We start from the raw sequence: 10,261 nt of genomic DNA, 5'->3' as shown, positions 1-10,261 counted from the left end.
GACTTTGACGGCCTATCATATCTTCATTCCTTCTCAGAACATAATGGTGATTAGGAGGGATGTGAATTTTGAGGAGTAGAGGGCCTATTGAAGATCATGGGAGTATGATGAGAGACAGTCACAGACTTCTCCACAACATGGAGGTCAGATATTGGGAGAAAAGCCTCAGGATTATGAATCGACTGGTACAAGAGTTATTTCAGTGTGAGTGACATCTAGGGCACCAGTGGCGAGTTCACCGAGCACTTCTTTAATGATTCCACTGGTACAGAGTTCACATGGAACTTCAGTTGACACGAACACATGTGTTAGTATAGGTTCTTCGAGGACAGGTGCTGGCACAAGCACACCAAGGTCAGTTGCCAGACCTTGAGGTTCACTAGACTAGGGGGTAGAAGATGAGGTTCCCTATGGGGAAGATCCTTCAAGGAATAGGAGGCCCAAGTGGCTTCAAGATAGCTTGAAAGAGGTAGAGTCCATTGGTCCTCCAAAGAGGGTGAACATGAAGAGTGTGCTATGTGACCGATTTGCAGTTATGTAGCCAAGGCTACCAACATTGTTGACTCTGAGCCTACTAGCTATGAGGAGGCTACTAGCTAGGAGGCTACTAGCTAGGAGGTATGGAGAGAGGCTATGGTTGAAGAGTATGCCTCTATCATTAAGAACAATGTATGGGAAGTGGTGCCTAGGCTTGAGGCCAAGTCATTTGTGACTTCTAGGTGGCTCTATAAGATGAAGCATGCTACGGATGGCAACATTGAGAATTTCATGGAAATTTTGTGGCTAGAGGGTTCTCACGGATAGAGGGAGTTGACTATGATGACACCTTCTCTCTTGTAGCTTGGTACACTTCTATCCGGTCCCTTATTTATATTGTTGTAGAAATGGGTTGGCAGATCCATCACATGGATGTGAAGACCACATTTCTGAATGGATTCATAGAGGAGGAGGTGTATATTGAGAAGCCACAGGGCTTTAAGGTACTTGGGCGAGAGACCCTTGTATTCCGGTTGAGGCAAGTACTCTATGGACTTAAGAAAGCTCCAACAACTTGGTATTCAAGGATTGATACTTACTTGTAGCAGATGGGTTTCACGAAGAGTGATGTAGATCTGATCCTATACTACATTGTTGTTGGGGATGATCCGCTCATTATTGTGTTGTATGTTGATGACTTTTTCATGACTAGGGTAAAGAGACTAATTAGAGGTTGCAAGGAGGATATTTCTATGGAGTTCGAGATGAAGGACATTGGGCTGATGCATTACTTTTTGGGGCTTGAGGTGTGATAGGAGGAGGGGCCTATCTTTGTGGGGCAAGGGAAGTATGCAGTGGATGTGTTGAGCATATTTCACATGGTAGACTGTAGACCCATGTCTACACCTATGACCACCAATGGGGAGAAGCTTCATGCTTCATATTCTAGCTTGGTGGATCCCACATTGTATAGGAAACTTATTGGGTCCTTGATGTATCTGGTCAACATTGAGCCAGATATATGTTTTTTAGTGAACACACTTAGTTAGTTCATGGTTGAGGCGAAGAGGGTGCATTGGGTAGTTTCAAAGAACATTCTTTGCTACGTGTCGGGGACTGTTGATTATGGTCTAGACTATAAGTGGGAAGATGTTGTGAGGTTGGCAGGTTACGTAGATGCATATTGGGGAGGATGTTCTTCTCACAGGAAAATCACTTCAGGGTGTTGCTTAGGATTGGGTTCGGAAATTATGTCTTGCTTCAGTCGAAAGAAAAATTCAGTTGCTTTGAGCTCTTTTGAGGCTGAGTATATTGCTACTAGTCAAGCTAGTTGTGAGGCCATTTGGCTTCACAAGTTATTGTATGGCCTATTTGATAAGGAGTTGAGGCCGATGATTATTCACTGTGATAAACGAAGTTGCATTAAACTCACATAAAATCCAGTGTTTCATGACAGGTTAAAACACATTGACATCATATATCATTTCATCAAGGACTATGTCCGGAAGGGGGCAATGAAGCTAGAGTATATATCTAAAGATGAGAAGGTCACTGATTTTCTCGCTAAGTCCTTTCCAAGAGGAAAGCATGTCTATTTCAGGGATAAGATGGGTGTGGTGAGAAACACTTTCCTTGGTAAGAGGGAGTGTTAATTTTTAATATACCCTAAATAAGTGGTTTCCCATGGGTTAGTCTCTACCTATGGAAAAGTGTACAAAACATTTTTTTTTCCTAAGTGTAACTTTATAAAGTGAAAGTGAATTTATAAATGCTGAAGTCAATGTTAAATTATAAAGTGAAAAGTGACTTTAGACATAGAGTATGGGTACTTTATTTAATGGGTGAGTTAAAAAATAGAAATTGAAAATTAAATGCACATTTATTCTCATTCCTTTGATCTAAATGAATCTACGCCCTTAAATCTTAGGGTTGCCCAAAAGTCATTAAGGGAAACAAAGGGGTAAAAGAAAAGAGAGATTGCATTCATTCTTCATGAGCAGATTGCAAAAAGGAGGTTGAGAGCTATAGAAAAGTTCTGAAGGAGATATTTGTTGCAGCAAGTTGAAGGAGTGATTTATGGGCAAAGTTGGGCAAAAAAATCGAGTCATAGAAGACAACAAAAGGTACAATACGAACAACATTGAATGTTGTGAGCTCCAAGCCATTTGAGAGAAGTTTTTGAAAAAAATAAAATAATAATAATAATTGAAAAAAAAAATATGTGCAGTTTGTACAAAAACCATATAGTACAGTTCGTATAGTTGTATCTGTGCAATACATATTTTTAGCTTCAAGTGAGCATGCAAATCGATGCAAAGTGAGCATGGCTTTCAAGGAGTTATGGGTTGAAGAGATAAGTTGTATTTTTTTGTTTTGTTTTTTCTGCAAATGTATTTTTTCCTGAACTTGAAAGATAAATAAATTTGAAGAGCCCTCTAACAGGTTTTCCCGGAGAGGTTTGAAGGGGTTTTGCTTGAGTCTAAGTTGACCAAAAATATGCCTGTATTTTTATGTGTGTTGCCGGTCTGTTTATGTTGATATTTATTTTCAGAATATATTGACAGTCCCATGTGTTTTAATCTCAAATTTCATTTCCTGAATTCTGTATGTTGAATGTATGTTTATAGGCAAGGGCATTTAACTGAATGGGAGTGATAAAGTGAAATTAAAACCAAATTGAGATTCCAAGAAAGCTTTTTTAGTAATCAAATTTCAACAAAACATGTGGCATATTTTAACAAAAATGTAAGACCACATATAAAATAAGAACCTATATTAAAATACTTAACCTATTGCTTCTTTCCTTTTGTAGAAGTAAAAAGGTCGCTCTCACAAGATTCACTACCCATGTCTCCATGATAAGGTGACCAAAAAGAACCTTAAAATGGAAGTGGGAAATATATCAAAGAAGATGTAAAATGGAAGTGGGAAATATATCAAAGAAGATGTAGCTAATTAATTTACATAATGCTCGTCTACTCCCATAAATCAATACCGGAAGACATTACATACAAAAATGCTTAGTTATTTTGAAGAATAAAAAATAAATATTTCTTATTTAAAATAACAATAATAGTAAGTGGTTTTGGTCACTCTCACAAGATTCATTACCCATGTCTCCATGATAAGGTGACTAAAAAGAACCTTAAAATGGAAGTGGGAAACATATCAAAGAAGATGTAGCTAATTAATTTACATAATGCTTGTCTACTCCCATAAATCAATACCGGAAGACATTACATACAAAAATGCTTAGTTATTTTGAAGAATAAAAAATAAATATTTCTTATTTAAAATAACAATAATAATAAATGGTTTTATACCAAAATAAGATTTCTAAACTTTTAAATTAATTATCAACCATTATTAAATAAACTTAAAGATTTAAATTCTATAAAGTATTTTATAATATTTTAAAATAGTAATTATATATGAAATATTAAAATTTATTTTAAAAATTTTATATTATTTCTATTTTTGAATTAAATTAATTAATTAAAAATATATCATTAAATATAAATTATATAAATACCAATACCATTTATGGCATGTAATATTATTAATATATGGCATTGACTAAGTTTCTTGCGATAAACTTTATCTTAAAGAGAAAAATATTATGAGAAAGTGGTTATGAAATCTCATGAATAATAATCTCTTACATGAATTTTATAATTAATAATAATAATATAGCTAATATGAAAATTATTTTGACACGTGTTGATGGATTAACCGCAATTTAATTTATTTATATAATTATCTAGCTCTATAAGAGACGCGATCAAAGTAGCAGGGTAACACAACTTCGACCATCAAGTCGTGCTTCTGATTCATCCGGGGCCGTCACAATCATTTCGCTCAACCGGATTTTCCTGCCTTAACCAGAGAATGTCTCAAGAAAGGCGGATTCAGGAAATAAGAGAGCAGCTTCTGGCACCAGGAGTTATCGGAGGGGTTGTTGACGATTTCAATCCTCTTTACAAGCTTTCTGTACTCTGCGGCTACAAGGAAACCAGCTTGGGCGAGCAAGTGTCGCCAGATGACATGCTATTCGAACCACTCATTTTTTTTGACGAAGATTATAATGCGGTTCCTGATCCCGAAGTATTTATCAAGTCCATATTCATATTGGTAACTAGTTTTTATTTCAATTCACGATTATTATTTATTCATCATGAATTTTTCATAACCACATAACTAAAGTCTTTCATAAATCCAAACAATCAGGTGATGACTGATTCTGAAACTCCTGGGCACGAGTATTTGCACTGGTATGTCATAATCCTCTCGCAAATTTCTGAATAATATAAAGCACCCATATCTATTTCATCTAAATAAAAGCATTAATCTGTACATTGTGCAGGCTGAATACCCAACGTTTTAGCAGCAATTCTCTTGTTGGTATGGATATCATGGCAGTTGCCACTTTGTGTGTTAATGTTATTTCCGTTTAACGCGTGTTAATGTGTTGGATCGAACGATCAAAATCTCTTGTGTTTCTTTGTCGTGCAATATCAGTTTCGGGGAGCGACAGTCTTCTCACGTACGAAGCTCCGACACCCACGCGTACTAGCAAGATGGTTTTCACATTGTTCAAGGATCCAGGCCATCCCTTAATTAAGCCCAACTCGCGGGACAACTTCAGCACCAGAGCTTTTGCCAATGAAAATCGACTTGGACCACCGATGGCCGCTGGTTATTTCTATATCGAGATTGAGAATGAGAATGAACAAAGAAAGAAGAGCGTGAACGTAGAATTTCCTGGACAAAATGCAAGCACCAGCTACTCAACAAGTAAGCGGTGGAAAAACAAGAAACGATGAAGTATCGGATGTTTTATAGGAGGGTCATCTAACAGCTTGAGTGTCGTTTATCTGAAAATCAAATTCATGAGTACGTTGGACCATTTTCTGCGTTTCAAGAACTTTGTGGTTGTCGCATATATATTAATATGCGAAATTGTAACTATTTGTAATTTGGACAATGTTCGAATCAAGCCGAAATGAATATATTTGTAAAGTTAAATCAAATTATTTTCTTCGGTAAATCTTTTGGTATCCCATTAGATCAAGAATCTTGGCCAAGATCAAGAATCGAAGCGCGCATCTGTCAAGCAAATTTTACTGCCAATTTCTTAATAAAAGACTTCATCGCGTTTGATCACTTAGCTTTAGTTTTTAATATAAATTTTGGAGTCTGTCATACATTTGGTGGGTGAAAATTCACCTTCCAAATAAAACGATTTGCTAAATTTTAACAAAGCGTAAACAACATAGAACATATTGTGAAATGCCACTGGATAAAGTATGTGTCATAGTGGCAACATCAAGAAAAATAGAAGTAAAGTAAATGGGCATTTTTAAGTTGAATGTAGATTCCCGAAATAGTCGGGAATTTGACAGACATGGGTCCGGTCAATTCGGAAAAAATTTCGCGAAAATAAAATAAACATCTACCACACCATACAAATTATGACAATGCAATATTACATCTTTCAACTATACAAATCATGACAATGCAATATTACATCTTTCAACTATACAAATCATGACAATGCAATATTACATCGTTTAAAGAGTAAGCACATGGTTTCTGCCGCCTTAAAGCACAATTAATAAATTACTTAATTACGTTGCATTATTACAAATTGGACCCAACACCATCGCATACTTGGGAAGTCATGGCTCATAAATTCTTAACCCTGAAAATTCATCTTCAAACTAAAACGAATTTCTAACGAATTGCTAAAATTTAACAGAACGTAAAAAGAAAATGCTGCTAACATCATGTTGAAGATACTCGATCTAACGAAATATTTTCAAGATGCAACACAGAGCATATTGTGAAATGCCACTGGCAACATCAACAAAATTAGAATTAAAATAAAATAAACATCTACCGAAAAATACAAATCATGATAATGCAATATTACATCGTTTAGAAGGTAAGCATATGGTTTTTGCCAACTCAAGGCACCATTAATAAATTAGTTAATTACGTTGCATTATTAGTCTCGGCAGCCCAGGGAATATAGCGTTCAGTCGATAGTTGATTTGCTATTAATTCATAGGTTGACCATAAATTTTTATTTCTTAATTACTTTTTAACTCTGCAAGAAAATTTAAAAGTTTTCAATTTATCCTCTTATTGCCAATATCACTTACTCTTACCCGAGTGTGGGTAACTTAATTTATCCTAAATTTTCTATAAAAAAAATCATTATAGTGTGTGCCACTTAATTTATTAAGTTTTTCAAAACAAAGTTCAGAGCAAGTTTCAAAATTGATGTGTGGACATTGCATAAACCTATCACCCTTACACTTGTCACCATTCGCTAATACAATTGTTTACAGCTATCGCCATCTCTTCATTACACCGCCATCTATCTTCATTCTGTTGAAATGTAAAGAAAAACATTGTTCATCCACTCTCTCTTCATTCCATTGAAAGCAAACACATTGTTCATGTACTAGTGCATGTTAGCAAAATATTCAGGTTAGCAAACACATTGTTCATCCATTCGTACATACACATTGTTCATCCACTCGCGCATGTTACAAAAGTTTCAGGTGTTTCATGGAGGTAAGTTTAAGGTGTTTCGGGAAAGACCATAGGTATTGCAGAAGCTCTAATAGAAAAAAAATCGTGCAGCACCAGGAGTTTCGGCGCTTAGCTGGGCGTGAGTAGTATATAGGAACCGACTTGCTCTTTTGGAAACTGAACTCTTTATCTACTCGTGGGAAGGAGGATATACCCCGTATTTCTCTGACGTAATACTGGACCTGGGCACCAACTGAGAGCACTGCTTCTCGTTTTCATATTTGCCTACGTTTTTCTCTACGTTTTCAGTTATTAGGTATACTCACGGGTTTTCTGCCATAATGGCAAAGCTCTTAGAGCCACAGTTATTAGGTATACTCACGGGTTTTCTGCCATAATGGCAAAGCTCTTAGAGCCACAAACAGAAATGAGTATAACCAAATGAGACCAACGAGCCTTAATCCTAGGAATGTCAATTTCTACTCGGACTCAGTCGAATAGCAATTGAAGGTGCTCGATCTCAAGCTCCAATACACTGTCCAGGGCCATTCCCAACATTCTGGGGAACTTGACACAACTGAAGATTATGGATCTCAACGAAAATCGGTTGAGTGGATTAATATCCAAAGGGTTTTTTCTCTCGTCTCTCGTGCAACTGAACGTGTCATATAATTATCTGTAAGGATGGATTCCATATGGGATACCGCTTTGAAACTTTTCCATGTCTTCGTACCTTGATAACAACGGACTATGTGGAGATCTCTTCCTGCTTTCTAATGCATTCATATTCTTTATCGGTTTCAAACTAGAGAATCGAAACCATGCAGGTTTGAAACTTTTCCATGTCTTCATACCTTATAACAACGGACTATGTGGAGATCTCTTCCTGCTTTCTAATGCATTCATATTCTTTATCGGTTTCAAACTAGAGAATCGAAACCATGCCAGGTTTGTAGCTTCTTTTAGACTTTTGTGTTTTCTGGTATTCCAGCGCCGCTGATGGCTCTAAAGCAAGCCGTGTTGACTTCTACCATTTGTAAGAAATTTTATATACTATGTGAAGATTGCTTTATGTTGCTGCATCTAAAAACTAGAACACGTCATAATGTGTTGTTATTTCCTTTCTTTCTTTATTTCTTCCATAGTTTCTCCTGCGGGCGACTAAGATTGTTTGTTAATTTCTCTGAAACCCGGCAGGGACTCGGATAGGAATACCCATGGGTCGAGGAGAAGATTGCTTCAGTAACTCCCTTCTATGCCCCCCTGCCTCGCCTCTTCGAAGAAGTGACTGCCGGTGGTGGATCTGGCTTCGAATATCCATCATCTATTATATACGTCTGACTTCCTATCAATAAACTCGTTTCCTTTTTGGGTAGCGAATCACATAATTATTCATTTTACTTGCTACTGCTTCATAGCTCGTGCAGCCATTGTGGTGATGTTTATAATATTAAATAACAACATGTTTACAAAAATAAAAACTAGAGTTAATGTCAACAAGTTTACTTAGGGCAGAGGGTGTACTGTTTTAGGTTGTAGCCAATTGCAAAATACAATGAACTTTGCTCACTCATTGCATATTTTCTCCAGAGATATCAGCTATTTCCTCCTACTGCACAATATATGATGATTCTGTCTTCCTATTGCATGATATTTTCTGCAGCGATATTAATAATACAATGTAAGATATCAATACACAATTTTTGTAAGGACCAAATAAATTAGATGTAGGTCAATTCTTCTCATTCTGTATTATTTCTACAACGTTAAGTCTGAGCATCTCCAATATTGACAAGCACATATAAATATGGATTGGATTGTACGCTAAAGGCCTGCAAAAACCAGCAAAGAAAAGAAATGACATGACATCGAAACAATTCAACAATGGAGAAAGAGTGTTTTTGGTATTGTCAATATTGGAGTTCGAATTTCAAGGCATTTAATGGGTGAGAATCTGTCATTATTCCAATCACTGCTCTACGTTTTTTATTTTTTTGGTTTGATTGATTTATCTATTGTGAGTTGATATGGACCTAGAACAACACAAAGGTAAGCTACAGGATCTGGCTATGGAGTGGGTTGATTACCGGAATCTAGGTTCCCCTTGATAGGCATTTCTCTATTTTATCATAATATTCATTGGCTAACATAGATGGGGTTTTCCTCGGGATTTTTGTTTTTCGTTAAGTTCTCAGTTATGGTTATTTACTCTACTCAGCTATAGGAGAATACACCATATTGTTACATTTAATCTACTTCAGTTATGCTTATTTACTCTACTCAGCTATGGAACATTTACTCTACTTCAATTAGGTTTATTTACTCTACATAGCTATGGAACATTTACTCTACTTCAATTAGGGTTATTTACTCCACTCTTATAGGGTTCTTTACTCTATGTTACAATCTTTTGGGCATTTGTTTACCATTCTGGATGACTTAACTTATTTTAACTCAAATTTCTAATTCAAGATTATTTAGCTTTTTACTATGTTACAATTTTTTGGGTGTTTGTTTACCATTCTGGATGACTTAACCTATTTTAATTCAAATTTCTAATTCATGATTATTTAGTTTTTTACTATGTTACAATTTTTTTGGGTGTTTGTTTACCATTCTCGATAACTTAACATATTTTAACTCAAATTTCCAATTCATGGTTATTTAGGTTAGCTTTTTACAATGAAACAATATTTTTGGTGTTTGTTTACCATTGTGGATGACTTAACGTATTTTAACTCAAATTTCGAATTCACAGTTCTTTAGCTTTTTACTATTTTACCATTTTTAGGTTACAATTTTTAGGTGTTTGTTTACCATTTTGGATGACTTAACATATTTTAAATCAAATTTCCAATTCAAGATTATTTAGCTTTTTTATGTAACATCTCCTTCTAATATACTTTTAAATTTTTTTTTAATATATATTTACTTTTCTTTTCTCATATTATAAATGAGATAGAATAATATCCTAAAATCCAAGAATCTTAATGTCCTTATCAATGACAATGTATTTGTGTTTTTCATGCCTCTTCAGATGCTAGTTAACACAGATATACATAGGAAAAAAACTCAGATATACATATATTTTTCATGCCTTTTCCTATGCTAGTTAACTCAGATATAATATTTCATACCCCTTCTTATGGTAGTTAACTCATATAGATAGAAGGTTAAATTATATTTAAAGGTTAGATGATATTTATATTTATATTTATATGTATGCACCAACTTTTATTTTATA

At 35.2% G+C, this 10,261-nt stretch overlaps 1 protein-coding gene across 1 annotated transcript; it reads left to right on the top strand.

Annotated features, from left to right (window-relative positions):
• Window positions 1–4,365: 4,365 nt before the first annotated feature.
• LOC149151074 (CEN-like protein 1) lies at window positions 4,366–5,300 on the top strand. The gene is made up of 4 exons (XM_089443049.1): window positions 4,366–4,608; window positions 4,705–4,748; window positions 4,841–4,878; window positions 4,996–5,300. Exons 1-4 carry the CDS (start codon window positions 4,366–4,368, stop codon window positions 5,298–5,300), a joined length of 630 nt encoding a protein of 209 aa, XP_089299175.1.
• Window positions 5,301–10,261: the final 4,961 nt, after the last annotated feature.

Source organism: Pinus tabuliformis, chromosome 9 (genome assembly GCF_031772625.1).
Source record: "Pinus tabuliformis cultivar Carrire ecotype Pingquan chromosome 9, CPIR1, whole genome shotgun sequence".
Lineage (NCBI taxonomy): Eukaryota > Viridiplantae > Streptophyta > Pinopsida > Pinales > Pinaceae > Pinus > Pinus tabuliformis.
Note: the sequence above shows the minus strand (reverse complement) of the source record. Positions and strands in the feature narration are given on the sequence as shown.